At 43.4% G+C, this 21,899-nt stretch overlaps 1 protein-coding gene across 2 annotated transcripts in view; it reads left to right on the top strand.

Annotated features, from left to right (window-relative positions):
* The window catches only part of LOC142367499 (glutamate receptor ionotropic, kainate 5-like), a 242,992-nt gene that overhangs the window by 205,024 nt on the left and 16,069 nt on the right, over positions 1-21,899 (top strand). For both annotated transcript variants that reach the window (XM_075449494.1, XM_075449493.1), the window contains 4 exons: positions 4,807-4,916; positions 5,524-5,697; positions 19,024-19,189; positions 19,765-19,990. In XM_075449494.1, the coding sequence (XP_075305609.1) occupies positions 4,807-4,916; positions 5,524-5,697; positions 19,024-19,189; positions 19,765-19,990 (676 nt within the window). The remainder of the gene's footprint in view (positions 1-4,806; positions 4,917-5,523; positions 5,698-19,023; positions 19,190-19,764; positions 19,991-21,899) is intronic.

Genomic DNA, 21,899 nt, shown 5'->3' with positions numbered 1-21,899 from the left:
ATTGGATCTGATTATATTACTAACAGTGTCACTATCCTACTTGGACTACTAATAACCAACACAAAGCACTTGGCTCAAAACTCTTTTTGGATCAATATCTCCAATTCAGCTAGCAAGAGGGAGGTTTTGTTCAATCCTACAATTTATAAATTAGAAAAATTACCAAACATATCCATTTCCTAATTTTTCTTGCACACAGAATACTGCAATTATGTATGTATTTACAGAAACAATGCAGCGGTCTTCAGTTTAAAGTTGCAGCATAATGCACAAGGATGACTCAAAAACAACTCCACATCAGCCTATTTCTGGCCAGATTACACTTTCCCCTGCTTTATTTTAGAATTTTATTGAACAATCCGTTGATTACTTTTAAAGCAGTACACGGTCTGTCTCCACATTACATCTCATTGCTCTTAACTCCTTATTGTGCACTGAAACCTTTAGACCAGAGAAGCAATGAGTGCTTAAAGTGCATCATTTGACTTTATACGCTTCCTGATCCTCACTATAGTTTTAGCATCATCGTCTATGGACAGATTATGGCCCTCATGACTTTTACTTACATGCAGTGTGGATTACGGGTTCTTCGGGTGTGTGCTTTATTAAATCATATCCAGTCAATTCAGTTTTTCACACACCAGTCACATGACAAACACATCACATGTATAGTAAAACAAAACAAGTACTCACTGTACTAATAACCCAAGTGGCCACGAAGTTCCAGAAGAGAATACTCTGAACATCTTTTTACTTTAGCTGTTTTTATGATATGATATGTTTTTGATTTGGGTAAAAATGACAGTTGTACCTACATAAACTTACAGCTTAATACAAATTATAAAAGTTAAGAGGGTCTTTCTGAGAATCCGATGCAAAATAAAACAGTTACTCTGCAGGAAGCTTTGCAGGGTTGCTGCTGTCTCCCCATTTCCTAGAGTCTGTAACATGAAAGCCAGAAAGCAGGATTTTCATTTAATTGCCTTTAATACACACAGTCTACACGTGGGGCACTTTGTTATAATTACAATAGAGGGTATATTCGAAGGATATTCAAATTTTGGAGTGTGCTGTTCTACAAGTTGTACACTCGGGCATCAACAGACATGGAGGTGGTTTAGAAGGAGGTGAATCACAGTTTTTCAAGTATATTTTCCTCCCTTTTATTCGGGATTTGAGTATTGCTGTCGACTAGATTATTATGTTTTACATATATATTAAATATATTTATGCCTATATAGAAATATATTACATTATATTTCTAAGATTATTTCAGTGTGACATCTTAAAATCAATTTTCCACCAAAAGCCTGTATTTATATTCATGGCATCAAATCTGTGTAAATTAAGGGATGAATCACGAATGCAAAGGCAATGTGACCATGAGTCTTTTCCAGCAACAATTATTGTGGATATAACATTAATTCATTAGTCATTATCATTAAAAGAGTCTCTTGTGTCTCTTTGAGGTCAGGATTATGATGGGTGCATCGTCCCTGCCTGCAGATAATGTACATCTGCAGCTCATTAGCTTGCACTGCCACCATCTGTCCTCCATGTTTGATCCAGTCCGCTGTGACAACGTCAGTGTGTTGACTCAGTGATCAATCAGCTGCTTAATGTGTGTACAGCACGGCTGTTCTCACACAGCAGCATCCCAGATGCATTTTCTTAAGTGTTTATTTAAGGATTAAGTTGACTGAGAGCACATTTTTACTCACAGTAACGGCCTGCAGTGGCAATTTATGCCCTCACGCTGCCGAGTTGTGAGAGATACATCGCCTCGATCAGGAGGACAACTTCAGCCTCCTGGTCGGGCTGAATTGGAGGATTTGATCTGAGGTGCCATAAATTTGCTCTACTAAACACCAGGCTGCTCTTATTGAGTGCAGCACCCCTGATGGATGGGTACACAGGCAATGTTGACGGTGGCACACACACTCACATATTGGCAGGATTTATCAGCTGAGGGACCACAGGGCAAATATGAACTTCAAGGCTCCTACTGACCCTTTTTCTTTTCATTGCATTTTCTCTGTCAAAATGTGGCGATAAATTTGGTAAATAAATATTGGTAATAAAGCAGGAACCATGCACCTTTACATGTGTACCGTAGGAGTCTTCACCTGGAAAACACATACTGAGGTGGAAGAATCATTGGAAATTCCCCTAAATTCTGTAATTGTTGCATCTTCACTTTTCTCAATCAGCTATAGATAGTCAGCAGCAGTTTGCCTGCTATACGTGCTACAACAGTGTGTTTTTTTTGTGCATAAAGCTGATCTCAGCAGGAAGCATATTGAAGTTCACTCAAGCACAGTAGTAACAACACACTCATAGGCAATATGCATATATCCTGCTGTACATATTTCTCCTTTTCGACATGTTCTTGAACATAACAAAACAACAGCTATTTAATCTCAAACTAACTCTGTAAAAGTAATGAAATATACCATACAGCCATGTCTGGGAGCATATAATTAGCATTACACACATTATAAACACACATTATAAACACACAGAGACATGCTGCTTGCATCTACATAGCTTACTAGCATATTAAAACACGATCTAATCTATTTATTTGCCCAAGCTGTTGACTTATGCATACACATTAGTGAAGATCCATTGTGTTAATCTGTGTTCTTGCTTGCCCCCTGGTGCTGAACAGTATGACTCAATGTGAACTACTGGTCCCAATTGATCAGTCCTCACTATATTATAACCTTAATATTCACGGATTCGGATGCAATCAAGTGACTGGGACATCATCACAGAGGGGATAGCAGCTGTGCATGAAGCAGATGAAATGAGGGTAAATGTCAGCAGCGGGTGACAGCAATGTATTTAACTTTTGTGCCTTTTTCTCTCCTTTATAAATGACCAACCTTGTACTATTTCACATAAACTTTGTGAAACAACATGATAAAATACATCATATTATATCATCTGTGTAAATATTTGATGTGCTGTGTGTGGAATAACTCTTGAGCAGTTATAGTTTTGATGCTGCAGTCTCACAGTTTGGCTGAAGTGATTTTCATTGCAGCATGGTCATCTTTTTTTCCAAGTGCTAAGATTTTTTTCCTAAAACATTTCCTTCAACTTGTGATACAAAGAAAAGTCCTGAGGATGGTTAACATTGTACAGTTTCACTTTGATATGCTATTGGTGTCATGTTTTGTTTATATCACATCTTTCCTTTAACAGCTAGAAAATTCAAAACTACTACTCGTGTACTTTTGCATAATTTCACCTTTCTGTTTGAAAGGTGCTTCAGCAAAAAAGAGTTGTCACCTGTTCCCTGTTTCATTCCAATCCTGACCCTTTAGTCTTTTGTTTTCTGTTCTCCTGGAGTTCCTACCCTGCGGAACATTACATTTGTTTCTATAAGTAAGAATGGTAAAAGTAGTACAATTCACCCTTGACACAATTCACCCAGATAATAATCACTAACATGGCCCCCCTCACAATTTTTTTCTCTACTGTTTATATTTAAATATGTAAATCTAGGTGTGTGTACAAATGTGTACATAGTTGCATATATATATATATACATATATATATATATATATATATATATATACATATGTACACGTATATTTGTATATCTATGTGTATATAATGTATACTTATATACATATGTGTGTGTGCGCGTAGTGCATGTATATATACATACACATTTGTATAATTCTTTTATACTTTACTCTTTTTATCTTTTTTATTCAGTGCACAAGCTTATGTGGAGCGCTGACAATTTCATTGTACCTTGGTGTGCAATGACAATAAAGTCTGTTCTATTCTATTCCTTATCTGGAGTCCAACATTTGGCTCCTCTCCACCAACCACTACACGCACTATGATAGAAATGATAATTATAATTATCATTTGTATCATCTTCCCTTGGAAAGACATCGATCGAAAACCTGCGCATATGGTTTAGCATAAACTGTGTCAGATGTGCGACTTAACCATGCCATGTGGATTAATGCACCCTCATTGAATCTCAAATCCTTTTGCTGTTGTCGGGGGAGGATAGAGGCTTCACAGAGAGCTGGGGAAGGAAGTAATGACTCAGGTCAATGTAAAGCATCTCTGTTGGAAACAAGCTGATGGCAACCAGAAAGCTTGTAACAGTAATTTGCTAGTTTTTTTTTTCTTTTTGTAATACACGTCTACGTGGCACTACCGTATTCCAAGAGTGTAATTTTGTAAATTGCATGGCTGTCAGTCGGAGAAAGAGGGTTGTTTGTGTGAGTCTGAGACGTTTATATTTTTCTGTCTGTCGTGACAGACAGATGGTCTTTATCGCAATTCAGTGCTGCCACCTTTAAGGTATTTCACCTTCCACCCCCGCTAAATGTTATGATTTTCCTCTGTGATATTAGTCAAAGTATAAAAGACATGCAGAACCACTGGTCAGCTGCTAAGTGTTTGTCATGCAATGTGGATAAAAATGTTTTGTCATGATTGCTTATCCTTCTTAAACAATGCTAAAGAGTATATTTTGTTAACTTCTCAATAAGGTTACGACACCAGAAATGTTTGTGACCACATTCAGAAGATAAATAGCATGCCAAAGAAGGGTTTTTCACCACAATCATAATGGAACTACAGCTACTAAAATAAAAATTTGATAAGCTTGTTTTATTTGCCCTCTCGTCTTTTAACTTCCCACCTTGCTGCAGTTGTTCTCCAGTACAGCATGATGAGGCTGATGGGTGTTATTACAGGTGCAAGTGTGCAGACAAAAAGGAAAAAGAAAATTAAGCTTCGGTTTAGAAATGCTGTGTCTGTATGTTTCAGGGTCGCAAACCAGGTTACTTCTCCTTTCTGGACCCGTTCTCTCCGGCCGTCTGGCTCTTCATGCTCCTGGCTTACCTCGCTGTCAGCTGTGTCCTCTTTCTCGCAGCCAGGTAGGACACCTGTCTTTTCATTTTATTTTAGTTTAAAACCATCTCTGTGAGAACATTTATGAATTTTGTTCCGTCCTATAGACATTCTTGTATACTTGGGTTTAACTCCCGTCCCTCCTTGGCACTATCATTTGCCTCCTACCTGTTTGTGATCAAGGAGGGGTGGTCATCTAGTCTTCCAAATAGCCTCCAATTCCCTGACTGAGGTAATACATAGCCAGAACTAATTGATTCCTGGCAAACAAAACAAAACAAAAAGGAAATTGGGCCAAGATGGGGAATTTGGATTGGGCCTTGGTTTAGAGGTTTATGCATCATTTCAAAGCCAAACTTGTTAATCACAACAACAGAGATGGTAACAGAAAATCCGGTAATTAACTAACTCAAATTTGTTTCTTGTGATCTGAGCTGATTTGGTCCAAAACTGGTGTTGGGTTCTGTGCCACTGGAGTGCAGTTTTACGTTGCAGTGTACTCTGTAACGTGTCCTAATGCCTCCGTTCCGCTATATAGTATTTGAGTAACTGTGAAAAAACTATACAATTTGTTTACATGTGGGTTTATTAAAAAAAATGACATCATGCATTTTTTTTTTTCCTCCTCTCCAGGCTTAGTCCTTATGAGTGGTATAACCCTCACCCATGTTTGCGGGAGCGGCGGGACATCCTGGAGAACCAGTACACACTGGGTAACAGTCTGTGGTTCCCTATTGGTGGCTTCATGCAGCAGGGCTCAGAGATCATGCCCCGGGCGCTGTCCACTCGCTGCGTCAGCGGAGTCTGGTTTGTACCAAGGGATACTTTTTGTGTTGTTTATGTTTCAGTTACACTTTACACATTAACGTAACCGGAACCTGAGGTGTTCTTTAAAACTTTAAGCATATTTCCATCTGTCACGACACAGCCTACATCTACAAAAATGTATGGGCTTCTAAGAGCTGTCTAAAAGGCCTGCAGCACTGATTAAATCACTTAGCAAGTGGCAAAGAAAACAGTCGAGCCTGTCAGTGGGATGAGCCAAGCTAAAACAAAAATAAAATCTAACCTTGGAAGTTGTTTAATGGAAACAAAATAGGCTTTGATTTTAGCCTCTGTCCAAAATAAAAAATGGTAAAAATGAAATGATCAAGCTGGGATAGGCTCTAGCCCCACTGAATAGGATGAAGATGGTACTAAAAATGGATAGATGGATGAAGTTATCACACAGAGTGCACTTATGCATGCAACATGTCCGTTGGAACAACAGAACATAGTGAATACCCTACTGGAACCTTGAGCCAACTGCATTTCCGATAAGATTATATTAGCATTTGATAATCTAAAATGTTATTATAAAACTCTGATTAGAAAGTCTATTTGTGCAAGGGCCTTGTTCAACCTACATTGTTTTATGCTGTTGTGAGAAAGATTCATTAAAGTCAACAAATACCCACAGACAACATGTTTAGATGCAACAGTGCCTCCCAGTGAGTGTTGTAATTATGACAGGAGCAAAGGAGGAAGTAAAGTCACAAGTTGCCACTGGCAGGAAGGATTGACACCTTTTGACTGCAAGATTGTAGCTATGTTTCTGGATACAGAAATGTATCCAGAAAGATCTTTTGTTTTTTTTTGGGGGGGGGGCTGAAATGATAGCCCTGATCTGCCCCCTCTAAGGCAACACAGTCTCTTCTCCCTCATCATTACACTGAACATCAGCAACATAACATTAAATTGAACAGATGGTGTGAAAACGTCAGTTTTCCCAAGGTTTTATTTCTGCTCCTCTGTCTTTATGCCCTCTCTTCAACTCAGAACAGGGTATGTCCCTCACTTTTAACTGAAATTCACTGAATGCTGATTGGGATTGGGAATCAAATCAGCAACCCAAATAAGTGTATTTTAGCATTCTTTGTGGAATTTTTTTCTATGTTTATTTGATCTGCTGAGCTCTAGGCTACACAATTAGAATCGATTTTGAAAAACATGTAATTGGAAGTACACCTATTTTACATCATGTGAAGTATAATTTGAAGTATAATTCACATTTCGGGACCTTAAAAGTGTTAAAATTGTTTTGTGTTTCAAATGTTGTCCGTTACCACTTACGTAAACACAACACAGTGAACAACGGTGCTCATTCATAACAGTGCATACCGACATTAATAAACATTACCTTGCATCAGTGTTTCACTTCAATTCATGATCATGAAACCAGGGGTTCCCTATCCTTTCTCATCTGACACTCATAAAAGAAAGTGGCATCTATATTGAATTCTCTGTCATATTACAGGTGTTTGTGAGTTTTTAGAATTTCCAACAAATACAGAATCTTCTTCAAATCTCCCAAGATTGACACACCAATAAAAATGTTCATTGCTGAAAGAGGAAAAGCTCCAAACTTTTACAATAAAAGCTTAAATTAGAGAAGGAAAAGGAATCCCAGCCAGGACCCCTGAGGTTCATCTGTGACTATTAAAAAGAAAGCAACAATGAGGTTAGAAGCCACTGGACCACAGCACTGCGATTAATAAACATTAGTGGACTATTTACTACTTTATGCAAGCCATCCCTTTGTCCCAGTAGCTGCAGCCAGACAGATGGTGGATAATACTGGAAGGATTGGAGGAGCCATCAGCATTTTTTTCTGACAGCTCTCGGCCATATCTGATACTTAGCCTTATAAAAGCTCATGATGGCTGTGGGACAAGCTGCAATTCACTGATGTCTGTCTGTCTTTTTTGTCTACGTTTGGCTTTGTTGGCACGTTTAAGTTACATTGGTAAAAGAGAAAGAAAAATGGAGTTTGAAAATGCATGTAGAAAGTAACAAAAAGCAGAAATGTGCACCCATAAATCCTAACTGTAGATCTGTTTCGACCTCACTCTGACCGTCACTACGGTCTTAAAAAGGAATGATCACCTTCGTTCTGCCTATCACCGAAACCATATGTCAAAAACGTCACGCCCGTGACCTCCGGAAGCAGAACGACCTGCGTTAACAAATAGCAGGGATTGCTCCCGGTTCAGTCTCTCACCTTGATCGCCTCAAAACCGGACCAGGTAAGAAGCAGATATTTTTTGCAAAGGCTACACAGTCACAGAATTCACTACCCGAGGGTAACAGGTGCCTTGTGTCCCTGTGAATTGGACTGTGCAGTTAAGCTAATATCACGTTGCCGTGAGCCTGCTTTAATTGCGTTCGCGCTCTGTTGCAGATCACCGTAGCGCTTCACTTGTTTTGTTATTTATTGTTTGTTATACGTTGCGTGCCCTATACCGCTGTTCGCAGCCGTGGGGTTAGTGTGCGCCTGCTAGGTGCGTTCGCGCACTGGTGCGGGCCGCCAGAGGAAGATTATTAAGTGCTGTTGGTTACCACTAAGTGAGCCTTCTTAACGCGTTTGCATACTACGGGCCACCCTAGCGCTACACTTGCATATATTTTGTATTGCCGGTAGCATATTGTTTTCTAAGGTAGTGTGTTGTTTAAGTTTCACATTACTCTACCGCTGTTGTAACTGGGTTACTTTGGCCACTGGAATTTTTCAGGTAAGTAGCCAGATAAGGTAAGGATTATTGTTATAAATAAATGAGTGTTGTTCAGGTAAGTACAGATTGGTGCTTACTGATTATTGTTTACTGTTTCAGTGGTGACATAAATAAATAAATTAATTAATTAATTAAGTGGTTTATCAAACAGCACCCTATAGCCGCTGTTCGCAGCCGTTGGGTTGAGTGTGTGCCGGTTAGGTGCGTTCGCGCGCGGTTGCCGGCCACCAGCTTTTTTCCTGCAACTCGCCATAATGGCCTCGCACCACTGCAGAGTCTGCATGGTTGCGATGAGCACCGCAGACGGGCACAGGGAGTGCCCTACTTGCCTTGGGGCCGCCCACGTGTTGGAGGACGTGGACAACCCCTGCAGTGCAGCAGTTGACCTGCTTAGGGGGGAACGACTTCGCCGTGCCAACCTGGTGTCTGGTCACATGCATGAAGGCAGGGCGGAAGGGCGACGCTCACCCCATCGGTCGGCCCGAAAACATGGGCATAAGCGTACGCGCAAATGCTCAAGGGACCGGCAGCGTGAGTCCCCCCATAGGTCTGACCAGGAAGGGGCCTCCAGAGCTGCGAAGCGCCCTGTTCCAGCTGAGGCAGCAGAGGGCGGCAGTGCGGGGTTAGCCCATATCCTCTCAGCTCTTCAGGGGCTATCAAGGAGGATGGACAGGCTAGAAGGCCATCAAGGCCCGCCATCCCTACCGCCATCCCTACCGCCGGGCCAGGAGGGTCCCCCCTTACGCAGGCCTGAGAGCCATGGTGAGGAGGAGGACTGGGCCGATACAGACGTGCTGTCCCTCCACGCGTCACAGACCTCTGACGCCACAGGTGGAGGCAGCCGTGGTGGTGAACTACACACTGGCTCTAGAGGTGAGCCCACAGTCGTGGGGGAGATACCGGTAAGCCATCTGCTGTCAAGGGTATTGTGTGCCTCTAAAATTCTAGGCCTTCAGCCCCCCACACCAGACCCAGCCCCTTATGGGGGTGTTTGGGAGGGTGTATCTCACGCTAGCCCCCCACCTTCTATTCCCGTGGCGGAGGACTACACCAAGATGCTGAGGACCGCTTGGGGTAAGACCTTGCAGCGGCCCCAGTTTAACCCAGGCTGCCGTCAGTTGGCAATGGCTGTATACCCTGCTGAAACAGGGCTGGGAGACATGCCACCAGTGGAGGCGTCAGTTGCCTCTTGGACGTCACTTGGGCCTGCGCGGGCATCCCCTAATCCACGTTGCCCGCGTAAGGAGTGTGCAAAGACAGACCGCCTGGTCAGTAGGTCTTTTAACGCTTCGGCACGAGCAGCCCGTATGGGCAATGCCCTTGCTATGACGCTGGCGGCTCTGCGTAAGACGCTAGACCCGGCAGACGGAGATGCCATGGCCCTGGTGGAGGCTGCGCTATCTGCTCACTCCCAGCTCACACGGGATGTAGGAGACTCGATGGCCTCGGCAGTGTTGTGCCGTTGTCAGGTGTGGCTTGCGCAAACCTGTCTGCCAGAGGCTATTAAAGCAGAGCTGATTAACCTCCCTGTGGCACCTGGGTGTGTTTTTCATCCAGGATCCCAGGAGGTGCTGGACCGTGCCGAACGTGCCGCAGCATCAAGGGAGGCTGTCCAACGGGTAGGCGTTAGAGCAGCTCCCGGCGTCTACAGAGCAGCAGGGGGTAGGTTCAGGCAACGGCAGCCCGGCCGGCCTCCTCAGGCTAGTATCGCTCAGGGCCAGCGCTTTCAGGCAGTTACCCAGGGGCCAGCCCCACATCCCCAGTTCAGGGGGAGGCGGGGAGCAAAACCAAACAGGGGCAGAAACACAGGCCGGGGCGGTGGCCCGGCGTAGCAGTCAGGGGCTGCCCGTCGGATGCCCTTCCCAGCTGTCTCGGATCTCCTGGGAGGGGATTGTGCCAGACCCTTGGGTCGTGACAATGGTTGCCCACGGGTACCGGCTACAATTTCGACGGCGGCCCCCAGTTTTTTCAGGGGTCAGAATAACAGCTGTAAGAGACCCAATTTTAAAGTCCGTACTCGACAACGAGGTTCGAGAACTACTTTTAAAAGGGGCTATCTCGGAGGTACCACCCAGCGCACAGCGAGCTGGGTTTTATTCCAAATATTTTATTGTGCCCAAAAAGGACGGCGGTCATCGGCCTGTCCTCGACCTCAGGCCCCTAAATCAATACCTCAAGGTGCTGCCATTCAAAATGGTTCACACCGCAGTGGTAATACGATCAATCCAGCAGGGGGAGTGGTTTACGTCTCTGGACCTGAAGGACGCATATTTTCATGTCCCAATCTGCCCAGAACACAGGCCATACCTCCGTTTCGCCTTTCGAGGCAGGGCGTTCCAGTTTCAGGTCCTTCCTTTCGGCCTCTCCCTGGCCCCAAGAGTTTTCAGTCGTGTGGTGTCCGCTGCACTAGCCCCCCTCCAGGCACAGGGTTTGAAGATACTACCGTACTTAGACGATTGGCTCGTTTGCGCCCATTCTCAAGAGCAAGTGGTGCGCGACACGGAGACACTGCTGGCCCACATCCAGTTCCTGGGCTTCGTGGTAAATTGGAAGAAATCCAATTTGCGGCCCCGCCAACAGGCAGAATTCCTGGGTATCCTCCTAGATTCAGCCCACATGAAAGCGTCTCTCACTGGCCGGAGAGTAGACAGCCTAATAGAGGCCCTGAAGTGCTTTCGGCTCGGCGGACTAGTTACCGCCCACAGAGTCCAAAGGTTGCTGGGCTTGATGGCTGCGGCAGCCGTCGTGGTTCCTCTTGGCCTGCTGAGGTCACGTCCCTTCCAATGCTGGTTCAATGCGTTCCGACTCCACCCGAGAGACGACAGGAAGGTCAGGCTGCGTGTTTCTCGGGCTTGCATCCGAGCCCTGCGTCCTTGGAGGAGCAGGGAGTTCCTGCTCAGTGGCGTCCCCCTGGGGGGTCATCCTCACAGGAGACAGGTCATCTCGACAGATGCATCCCTAACGGGCTGGGGGGCTGTCTGGGAAGGACGTTCAGTGTGGGGCATTTGGCAACCTCCATGGACGTCGGAACATATCAATGTTCTCGAACTGAAGGCCATTCACCTTGCGCTACAGCGGTTCCTGCCAACATTGCAGCACAGCCATGTTCTGGTGAGATCGGACAACACCTCTGCGGTGTATCACGTCAACCACCAGGGGGGGACAAAGTCCCAGAAATGCCTCCAAGTGGCGGAGGAGCTCCTAACATGGGCATGGCCACGACTGGCGTCACTGAGGGCTGTGCACGTCCCGGGCGTGGAGAACGGCGCGGCCGACATGCTCTCCAGGACTGGTCCACTCCCGGGAGAATGGAGACTGCACACAGATGTGGTCAACCAGATCTGGATGCGGTACAGGGTTGCGCAAGTGGACCTGTTTGCGTCAGCAGAAACGACCCACTGCCCGGAGTGGTACTCCCTCAGGGGGCAGGGGGGCAGTTTGGGCCTGGATGCTCTATCGAAAGAGTGGCCAATAGGCTTACTGTACGCTTTTCCTCCACTCCCTCTCATCCCTCAGGTTCTACAGAGGATCAAGGAGGGCCAACACACAGTCCTGCTGGTTGCCCCACGTTGGCCAGCGAGACCCTGGTTCTCGGACCTGCTCCAGTTACTGCAGGGTCAGCCATGGCGGTTGCCAAGCAGAGCAGATCTGCTGTCACAAGCAGACGGGAAGGTCTGGCATCCGAACCCAGCCGCCCTGCGCCTTTGGGTTTGGCCGTTGCAGAGCCGGTCGCTGATCGCTTAGGTGAGTCTGTACAGGAGACACTCAACAACGCCAGGGCCCCATCTACTCGAGCCAGTTATGCGCTCAGATGGAGAATTTTTTCTGACTGGTGCCGTAGTATGGATATTGAGCCAGCAGCAACTTGCCCTGTGCCTCATGTGTTACGCTTCTTGCAGTCCCAACTGGATCAAGGCAAGGCGGTTAGTACGGTGAAAGTCTATGCTTCAGCCATTTCCGCTTTCCACCAGGGGGCGAACAACGGGCCTCTCGGAAGGCATCCTTTGGTTGGCCAGTTCTTGAAAGGGGCGCGCCGGTTACGTCCAGTTCGTACCCTACGGGCTCCAGGCTGGGACCTTCCGATGGTTTTAACTTCACTCACGGAGGCTCCGTACGAGCCCATTTCGGATTCCGATCCACGCTCTTTGTCTCTCAAGACTGCTTTCCTTCTGGCTCTCTGCTCAGCAAGACGAGTCGGGGAACTGTGTGCCCTCTCTGTCAGTGACGACTGCCTCAGATGGAGGGAAGGCGGCACTGGTGTGTCACTGTGGCCAAATCCAGCCTTTTTACCAAAGGTTATTAACAGGCAGTCCATCAACCATGTTCTGGAGGTGGATCAGTTTCAGCCTGCCTCTGCCTCACAGGCAGAGCAGGAGAAGTTACTCACCTTGTGCCCAGTGAGATCCTTGAGGGCTTATCTGGCCCTTACACAGCCACTGAGGAGAGCACACTCCCAACTGTTTGTCTGCTATGGGGCAGCAAAAAGGGGGTTGCCTCTTTCAAAGCAAAGGCTGTCCCATTGGCTAGTAGAGGTTATTTCCCATGCCTATAAGGCACGGGGGATGCAAGCCCCTCCTGGTATGAGAGCTCATTCTACCAGAAGTATGGCAACGTCCTGGGCTGCCCTCAGGGGAGTACCAGCAGACAATATCTGTGCAGCGGCCTCATGGTCTACGCCATGCACTTTTACTAGGTTTTATAGGGTGGATGTAACTCGCCCAGCTTCGGTCGGCGACGCCGCCCTCATGTCCGTGACCGAGCGAGGTTTTAATAATTAGCTTTTATGTCCTTCGCGACCATTTTGGTATTTGTCATCCCTTTTTAAGACCGTAGTGACGGTCAGAGTGAGGTCGAAACAGATCGTGAGTTACGAATGTAACTACGGATCTGTGAGACCGAGGGATGACCGTCACTATCTTTTGTCGCTCAGAACAGCCTGAGGCGCTCAAGGTAGGAGACTGAACCGGGAGCAATCCCTGCTATTTGTTAACGCAGGTCGTTCTGCTTCCGGAGGTCACGGGCGTGACGTTTTTGACATATGGTTTCGGTGATAGGCAGAACGAAGGTGATCATTCCTTTTTAAGACCGTAGTGACGGTCATCCCTCGGTCTCACAGATCCGTAGTTACATTCGTAACTCACGTTATGTCTCGCATGAAAAAGTGCACTTTAACAGCAATGACAAAAATGTCTTGTTCAGGAATGGTCCAGTTTGTGACCATCAGTCAGGACGTTTAGGACCTTGACCTGGTTGGTGCATTCAGCTAGTTCAAGTTGATCACTCTGTTACTGCTTCCATATATTTTCTTTCTCGTTGTAGTTAAATTGTTTGTCTTTTTTCACCGGGTTGCTGGAGTTTGTTTTATCTTGAAGCTCTTTTCTTTTTGGCCTCAACTCCTCTCTCTGTCTGATTCCATTTTGTAAAAGCTCATTCAAGATTAACCCTCCATTTAGCCTAAGACCAAAAGCTCTGTCCATTTCACTTAAGATGCTTTAGAGCTGGCTCGTCAAGCTGGATGTGAGAACGAAGGGTTGACAAATAGCAATAGCTGTGAAAGGTTGAAGGTTGTGAAATAATCTAAATTCTCACTATTTGTGACTATTGCCCCAACCCTTTTTCCTGCCCTGTTCTCCCAATTACGTTGATTGGTTGTATTTCAGCGCATTGTTATAAAACTTTTGATCAATATCATTTTTCAGAATGAGTCCATTTTTCTGAGCATTAGTCAGCAGGCAGAGGTCTGGATGGTTGTTGGGCCAAGAAAAAGACACATCTTTGGAACTCGTAGTTCAATGATACCGTGGTTCAGGCAACCCAAGCACTTTGGTTAAGCTTAATGAAATATTGTGGTTTAATCAAATATACAAAATAACATGTTTTGTCTTAAGTAACTGTAGACTGTCTGGGCTTAAACAGGCTGTCTGACAGTAAGAGTGGAAATTTTGGCAGAAAAAAAAGATTTTCTCTTATCTCTGAAAATATGTATGATGCTTATGGATACTGGGATGTGGTGAATGTTGAGTCCATGGGCCTATTTAGGGCCACGGCTAGTGTTCCTCTAGCTGCTGAAATCTGATAAGCCCTAGAGGTCCCTCCATACAGTTAACGGGGGCTTGACTCTTCGTGGATAAGTAAAATTGTGAAATTGTGGCACTTTTAGCACTTCTAACAACTATAGATAGGCTGTTTTTCTATCTTGTAAGAAATGAGACGATAAAGAAAAAGATCCAGCTTTACTTTTAATAAAATATTATTTACAAGTAAAAAACTGATATTTCCAAAGAGACATATATGCTGAAATTCTAAATGGACTTTTTCCTGCATGTATAAATATGTGGACCTATTAGAATGGTGGACAGACACGACTGACTGGTGTTACGACCCCTGGCTCAAAAGGTGCAACATAAAAGGAATCCACACGCAGGCGGGATAACGGTTTTTTGATATTTATTAAATAAGGAGAATAAAAGATAATGTAGGTGTAAAGTCAGTAATCATGTAGTGTATGCAAAAGATGTCTAGGGGTGACCAAACAAAACCAAAACGCCAAAGGGAAAAAGGGGAAGGCCCCGCCATGCCAGTGTGCTGGGGATATATACTCATACTCATCAGGGCGCACACCTGCGCTCCATCAGATGATGAGCTAGAGCCTAAGGCACCACACAGCTGACAGTGGGCGGAGCAGTCCCAGGACTAACCAGTCCGTCACACTGGTAAGGCAAGGCAAGGCAAGGCATCTTTATTTATATAGCGCATTTCATACCACAGGCAACTCAATGTGCTTTACATAAAGACAAGGCATTTAAAAGAACAGCATAAAGCAGCAATTAAAAGCGAAAAAAAATAGAATAAAAATTAAAAACACAGTTAAAAGCAATCAAAGAAGAGGGGAAAAAGAAAGATATAAGCTCAACCATAAGCACACCGAAAGAGAAATGTTTTTAACCTGGATTTAAAAGTGCTTACAGTTGTGGCTGATTTCAGTTCTGCTGGTAGTTTGTTCCAGTTGTGTGCAGCATAACAGCTGAAAGCCGCTTCACCTTGTCTAGTTTGAACTCTGGGCTCCACTATCTGACCTGAGTCAGTAGATCTCAGAGCTCTACTGGGTTTATACTCAGCTAGCATGTCATTCATGTATTCTGGACCTAAACCATTCCGTGATTTGTAGACGAGCAGCAGAACTTTAAAATCTATTCTGTATCTGACCGGGAGCCAATGTAAAGACTTGAGAACTGGGGTGATGTGATCTGATCTCTTTGTTCTGGTTAAAACTCGGGCTGCAGCGTTCTGAATGAGCTGCAGCTGTTTGAGACTCTTTTGGGGGAGTCCAGTCAGAAGACCGTTACAGTAGTCAAGTCTGTTGGAGATGAAAGCATGAATCAGCTTCTCCTGATCTGTTTGGGACATGAAACCCTTAATTCTGGATATGTTCCTAAGTTGATAAAAGGCTGATTTGGTGACTGATTTGATATGATTGTTGAAGGTCAGGTCTGAGTCTATCAGCACGCCGAGGTTCCGGACTTGGTCTTTAGTTTCTAGAGACAGTGACTCAAGATGTTTACTGACAGCAAACCTCTTCTCTTTGTTGCCAAACACAATGACCTCAGTTTTTCTTGATTTAACTGAAGGAAATTTTGGTTCATCCACTTTTTGACTTGCTCTAAGCAGTCACACAATGACTCTATAGGACTGCAGTCATCTGGAGACAGTGCGAGATATATCTGTGTGTCACCTGCATAGCTGTGGTAGTTGACTTTAGAGTTCTTCAGAATTTGACCCAGAGGCAGCATGTATAGAGTGAACAGAAGGGGTCCAAGAACTGATCCCTGAGGAACTCCACATTTCATAGCCACTCGATCAGATTGATTACTTCCAATGGTCACAAAATAACTCCGCTCTTCCAAGTAGGACCTGAACCATTCTAGGACTGTCCCGCTGAGTCCTGCCCAGGTTTCCAACCTGTTCAGCAGTATACTGTGATCCACAGTGTCAAATGCAACAATACCAGAACTGACACCTTGCCTGAGTCAGTGTTCAACCTTATGTCATTTAACACTTTAATAAGAGCCGTTTCTGTACTGTGGTGAGGTCGGAAGCCTGACTGAAATTTGTCAAGGAGTCCACTGGAGTTCAAGAAGTTACTGAGTTGATTAAAAACCACTTTCTCAACAATCTTGGCTATAAAAGGAAGATTTGAGATGGGTCTGTAGTTGGTTAAAATGGAAGCATCCAATGTTGTCTTTTTTAGGAGTGGCTTGATGGCAGCTAATTTTAAGGGTTTAGGAAACGTGCCTGATTGAAGTGAGCAGTTTATTATTTGCTGCAAATCTGTTTGGACAGAGCTTACAATAGTTTTAAAGAAGTCAGATGGCATTGTGTCAAGACAGGATGTTGATGGTTTAAGATGCTGGACTGTTTCTTCTATGTTTTTTTTGGTCAACTGTATTGAATTCTGACATCATAGTTGATTGATTCCTAGGTGGTTTTAAGGATTGCGTCATTTTATTATTTTGCTCATTTATGTTGATGTTTAGCCTTATAGATTTGATTTTTTCATTGAAAAAACAAGCAAATTCATTGCATTTTTCTGTGGAACAGAGTTCTGAAACTATCTGTTTTGGGGTGGTTGTCAGCTTATTAACCATAGCAAACAGAGCACGAGTGTTGTTGATGTTCTTATTAATCATTTCAGATAAGTGTTGCTGTCTAGCCCGGAGTAACCCGTATTTAAAATTACAAAGACAAAGGCCATGGTGAATTTGAAGTTTAGTTTTTTGCCATTTACGCTCTGCTTTCCTGCATTCTGTTTTCAAGGCCTTTATCATCATAGTGTTCCTCCATGGTGTTCGCTTTATGCTCAAGATCATCTTATTTTTAACAGGTGCAATAGTATCCATGACATTTGAGATTTTCAAGTTAAAGTTATCTAAGAGTTCATCAACTGTCTCTGTACTCGCAGTTGATGACATAGCTATAACTTCCATAAACTTAGCACTGGTATTTTCATTTATGTACCTTTTTCTAACAGATACACGGGTTAACTGAATGTTTGGAGTTAACTGTAAGTCAGAGAACACACAGAAATGATCAGAGAGCGCCAAGTCCTTGATATCAACAGAAGAAATGTCAACACCTTTAGAGATAACCAGATCCAGTGTGTGGCCTCGAGTATGTGTGGGTCCATTCACATGTTGAAGGAGGCCAAAAGTGTCAAGTAGAGCAGAGTTCTTTGGCATTAGTGTCCATGTTATTGTCCATGTGAATGTTAAAATCCCCAGTTACGATAAAAAAGTTATAGTCAGTGCAGATAACTGACAGCAGTTCAGCAAACTCATCAAAGAAAGTTCCTGGGTATCTTGGTGGTCTATAAATGATTAGGAAGATAACTTTTGGATCCCCCTTTACTAAAAAACAGAGATATTCAAACGAGCTAAAATCACCGAGTAAAATTTCTTTGCACTGAACAGAGACTGGTGTATGCTGATAGGAAATAGATTCCAGTTGCTGTCATAAATTTTCTTAATGACAGATTTGCTGATACAGATAGGTTGCATTGGCAGATATTTTCTAAGCTTGCATGAACATACATGGCATCAAATCTGGTTATAAAAGTGGCATTAAATGGAAATATTCATTATAATTTCACCAGGGCTCAACATGACACATCGTTTTTTTTCAATCTTTAGATTTTCTTTTTTTCAAACATAAAGCATTTGATTGTCGCAGCAGTCGCCCGTTGCGTTCTTGTCTCAGTAAGCTCTGATACATTGGCAGCACTGATCATTTTATGCCGTTTATTTTCTTTCTGACAGTGAAACGAGAACATTTATTCTACCCACACATCTGTCTGTCAAATATAGCCGGTGGATTGTTTTCACTTTGTTTAGCATAAAAACAGGAAACGGGCTCCAAAAGGTCACATTTTAATGTTTTATACCTTCCCGTTTTTTATTGCTCTCACAAACAATATCAAATAAACAGAGAACTTCTGCATGTGCTGGAGAATTTTTATGCTGTTGTGCATCTGACCCGCAGCTGACATTCTATTGGAAGACTTTCTTGCTCTATTTAGATCATATTCAGTCAAATATCAGACTCCTTCTTCCTTACTTGTAACATAAATTATCTCTTTTGTGTAATTTTTAGGTCAAGAATTATTAGAATTAGGTGCAATCACAAGAATGCAAATTCTTTGTTTCTTATATTTTGAGAGAACTCAAAGTCAAAATTTTCACTCCCTCCTCCTTTGTTCTCTTACCTGCCTTGCTTCTTCTCCTCCTCCCTCTCCTTCTCTGACTTCCTCTCGAAAACTTGCCTCCCTCCTTAAATCCCTTGCTCATCACTTCTATTTTATTTCCTCTGCAGCATAGACATGCTGCTTGTGTCTGCTGCAGCTGGAGTTCACATTTAAGTTGATGATTTTTACCTAAAACTCCTGACGTTTCCTGCAGTGGCATCCATCTGTCTCCTTGCCGCTTTCCCCTTGCAGCTCTTAATAAAAGAAGGGAGAGGAGAAAAAAGAGCTTTGTCTAAGTGCAGTGGGGTAAATAAAAGTTAAAGCTGTTTTTCTCCTGTTTTCCAGGTGGGCGTTCACGCTCATCATCATCTCATCCTACACGGCCAACCTAGCGGCATTTCTCACCGTACAGAGGATGGAGGTGCCCATCGAGTCTCCCGATGACCTGGCCGACCAAACCAACATCCAGTATGGCACCATCCATGGAGGATCCACAATGACCTTCTTCATGGTGAGACTGGGAGGGAGCTTGTCAAAGATTCCCTTTTTGAATAAATCTGTCAGGTTAATGAGCAAGAAATGAATCTGCTCTTTGATAGCAAAAGGATAATATCAATAAGTTGAATTATTTCCATTATCTTACTGGGTCACCTTTTTCTTCAGTGCATTAACAAACACTAACAGATTAACAGAAGTGAAAGAAAACAAAAATTTATTTTCAATTTCTTCAGATTTCCCAAAAAACTCACCAGGCCATAAAAAGATCCTCAAGAAATCCACAATTTCTTCATGTTTTTTAAAAGAAATAATGCCACTGTTAATTCCTATCTTTACATAGGAAACTAACAAAACATTTATTCTTTAAATATAAAAATATGGTATCTGCTACCAATATGGCTAAAAAAAAGTGAGGCATTGCCTGGATACTAACACTGTAGTGAACCGGAGATTCAATAAGTACTGCATCAATAAATGTGGTGTAAACAGGAAAATTTAGCAATTTTCCAAATGGTATATTCCAGGGTTTTAGAAAACCTTCTCCATCCTTTTACACAATGTCATGCCTTTCTCTCCACCCTTCCCCAGAACTCACGGTACCAGACATACCAGCGGATGTGGAACTACATGAACTCCAAGCAGCCTAGTGTGTTTGTGAAGAGCACAGAGGAAGGCATCGCCCGCGTCTTGAACTCCAAGTACGCCTTCTTGATGGAGAGCACCATGAACGAGTACTATCGCAGCCTAAACTGCAACCTCACGCAGATAGGAGGTCTGCTTGACACAAAGGGATATGGCATTGGCATGCCTCTGGGTGAGTGGTACTGTATGGAAGAGTTTAGACCACTTGAACACTATATATCAAAAGTCAGAAAGGCTGGAAATCTGCAACACTGTCATCACAGACCACTTCAGCTGCCACTTTAAAAACAAACATGAAATAGTTTCAGCCACTGAACCAATTTAAATGGTCTCAATATGTGAAAAAGCAAAATATAAAGCCAAGACCAACAGCAGTTATCAAACAAGCTGCTGAAAGTGCTCCCGTGTTGCCTACGCCTGATATCTGATCACATAAAACTAATGTCTGAGGCAGATCAACCCCTAAAAATGATGAAAATGCAGCAAGGCAAGGCAATTTTATTTATAGAGCACAATTCATACACAAGGCAATTCAAAATGCTTCACAGCTATATAAAATCACAAGAAGGCAATAAAATCATTAAAAAGAAATAAAAACGTAGAAATAAAAATAGCAGCAGTCAGACAGCTGCTTCTGATTATTTACTGAACCAAACCACCTAACTAAAATAGAAAATCGTATATATGTTTGTTTGTTTTTTGTGCTGTCCGCTAGCTAGATACCAAAAGAAAGCCAAAAGGCATCACACACCTAAAATAACTAGATTAAATATGTCAATTGATGTAAAGTTACCACCAGCAGATGGAAACAAGGGATAGCGATAAGCTTGTTTCTCTAAACTATGATTAAGCGAGTTATGGGCTTTGAAAGGCATCCAAACGTACAACTCTGGGCATCCCAGACTAAAGTTGTTTAAGCTGGCAGAAGGCAACATATCCCTACACTGCTGTTGTCTTCAGGGGAGTGTCCATGTGACATGATGGGAATCACAATTCCATGAAGTATGTGTAAGCCCTAACCATGTTTTTTGTTTTTTTTAATCTCTATCTCATTGCATATGAGAGTTAAGTAAAAAATAAAGGGGTCTCAAACATATTCTATATCCTCGATATAAGGATTTGTGGCCAAATCGACAGTGAATCATGTGTATATAGTTGTGTAACAAGACCTTGAAAGTGGATATGGAGTGTGGATGTCATTAACTCAGCTAATCTATGCACAAACATCATCAATAATAAGTCTGAGGCAGATGACGAGGCAAGGCCAGACACTGGCAAAACAGATCAAAGTCACACTGAAATCAATATGCTTCCATAACTGACTTAATTAATGGCTAAAGCACATGTGTGACAACTCCGATTTTTGGTGCAGGGCAAAGAACAGTGTAGTTTGACAATGAAGACTAAAGAATATACTGAAAATGACATAAAAGCAGCTTACATCTCCATATGTGATGGCCTTAGTGTTCAGCCTCGCCATGAGTCCTGCTTTGATGCCCAATGTCTTCCCTATTTAATGAAAGACAGACGAAACAGTGAGGAGAGAGGACAAGGAGCAGCACAACAAAGGGAAAAAAAGGGGGTATCCAGGAGAATGGCCTTTCAATCAATCTGCATGTTAAGTGATGAACATAATAGCAGCACAGGCACGTCTGCCCTCGATTGTGCCCTCGACGTATGTCATGCCCCATTCTAAAAGCTCTTACTGACTGTGAGCAATCACAGTGGGCTTAAGAAAGAAAAGGAAAGAATGCCATGTAACTATGACGACGAAGTTCTTCTAGCCTTAGATCTTATCAATGAGCTGCATGAAGTTGGCAAACTGCAGTTTATTTATTTTACATGTAAAAATACTTCTTTTCTTAGGTCAAAAAAGTCTCTTTTAGTTGATGGCATGTCTTTATTCAGAGACTCTTATATATTGCCTGTAGGTCTGGATATAATTGAATCAGGGGTAACTTCCAGCCTGACTGGTTTCTTAAAATCCTGCCCACAATAGATGTCATGGCGATGTCTAAAAAAAGGACTAGATCATTTTATGATAAACAGTACCGTGGAATTGTAAGTCCATTCTGCTGCTT

The sequence above is a fragment of the Odontesthes bonariensis genome, chromosome 18 (genome assembly GCF_027942865.1).
Source record: "Odontesthes bonariensis isolate fOdoBon6 chromosome 18, fOdoBon6.hap1, whole genome shotgun sequence".
Classification (NCBI taxonomy): Eukaryota; Metazoa; Chordata; class Actinopteri; order Atheriniformes; family Atherinopsidae; genus Odontesthes; species Odontesthes bonariensis.
Note: the sequence above shows the minus strand (reverse complement) of the source record. Positions and strands in the feature narration are given on the sequence as shown.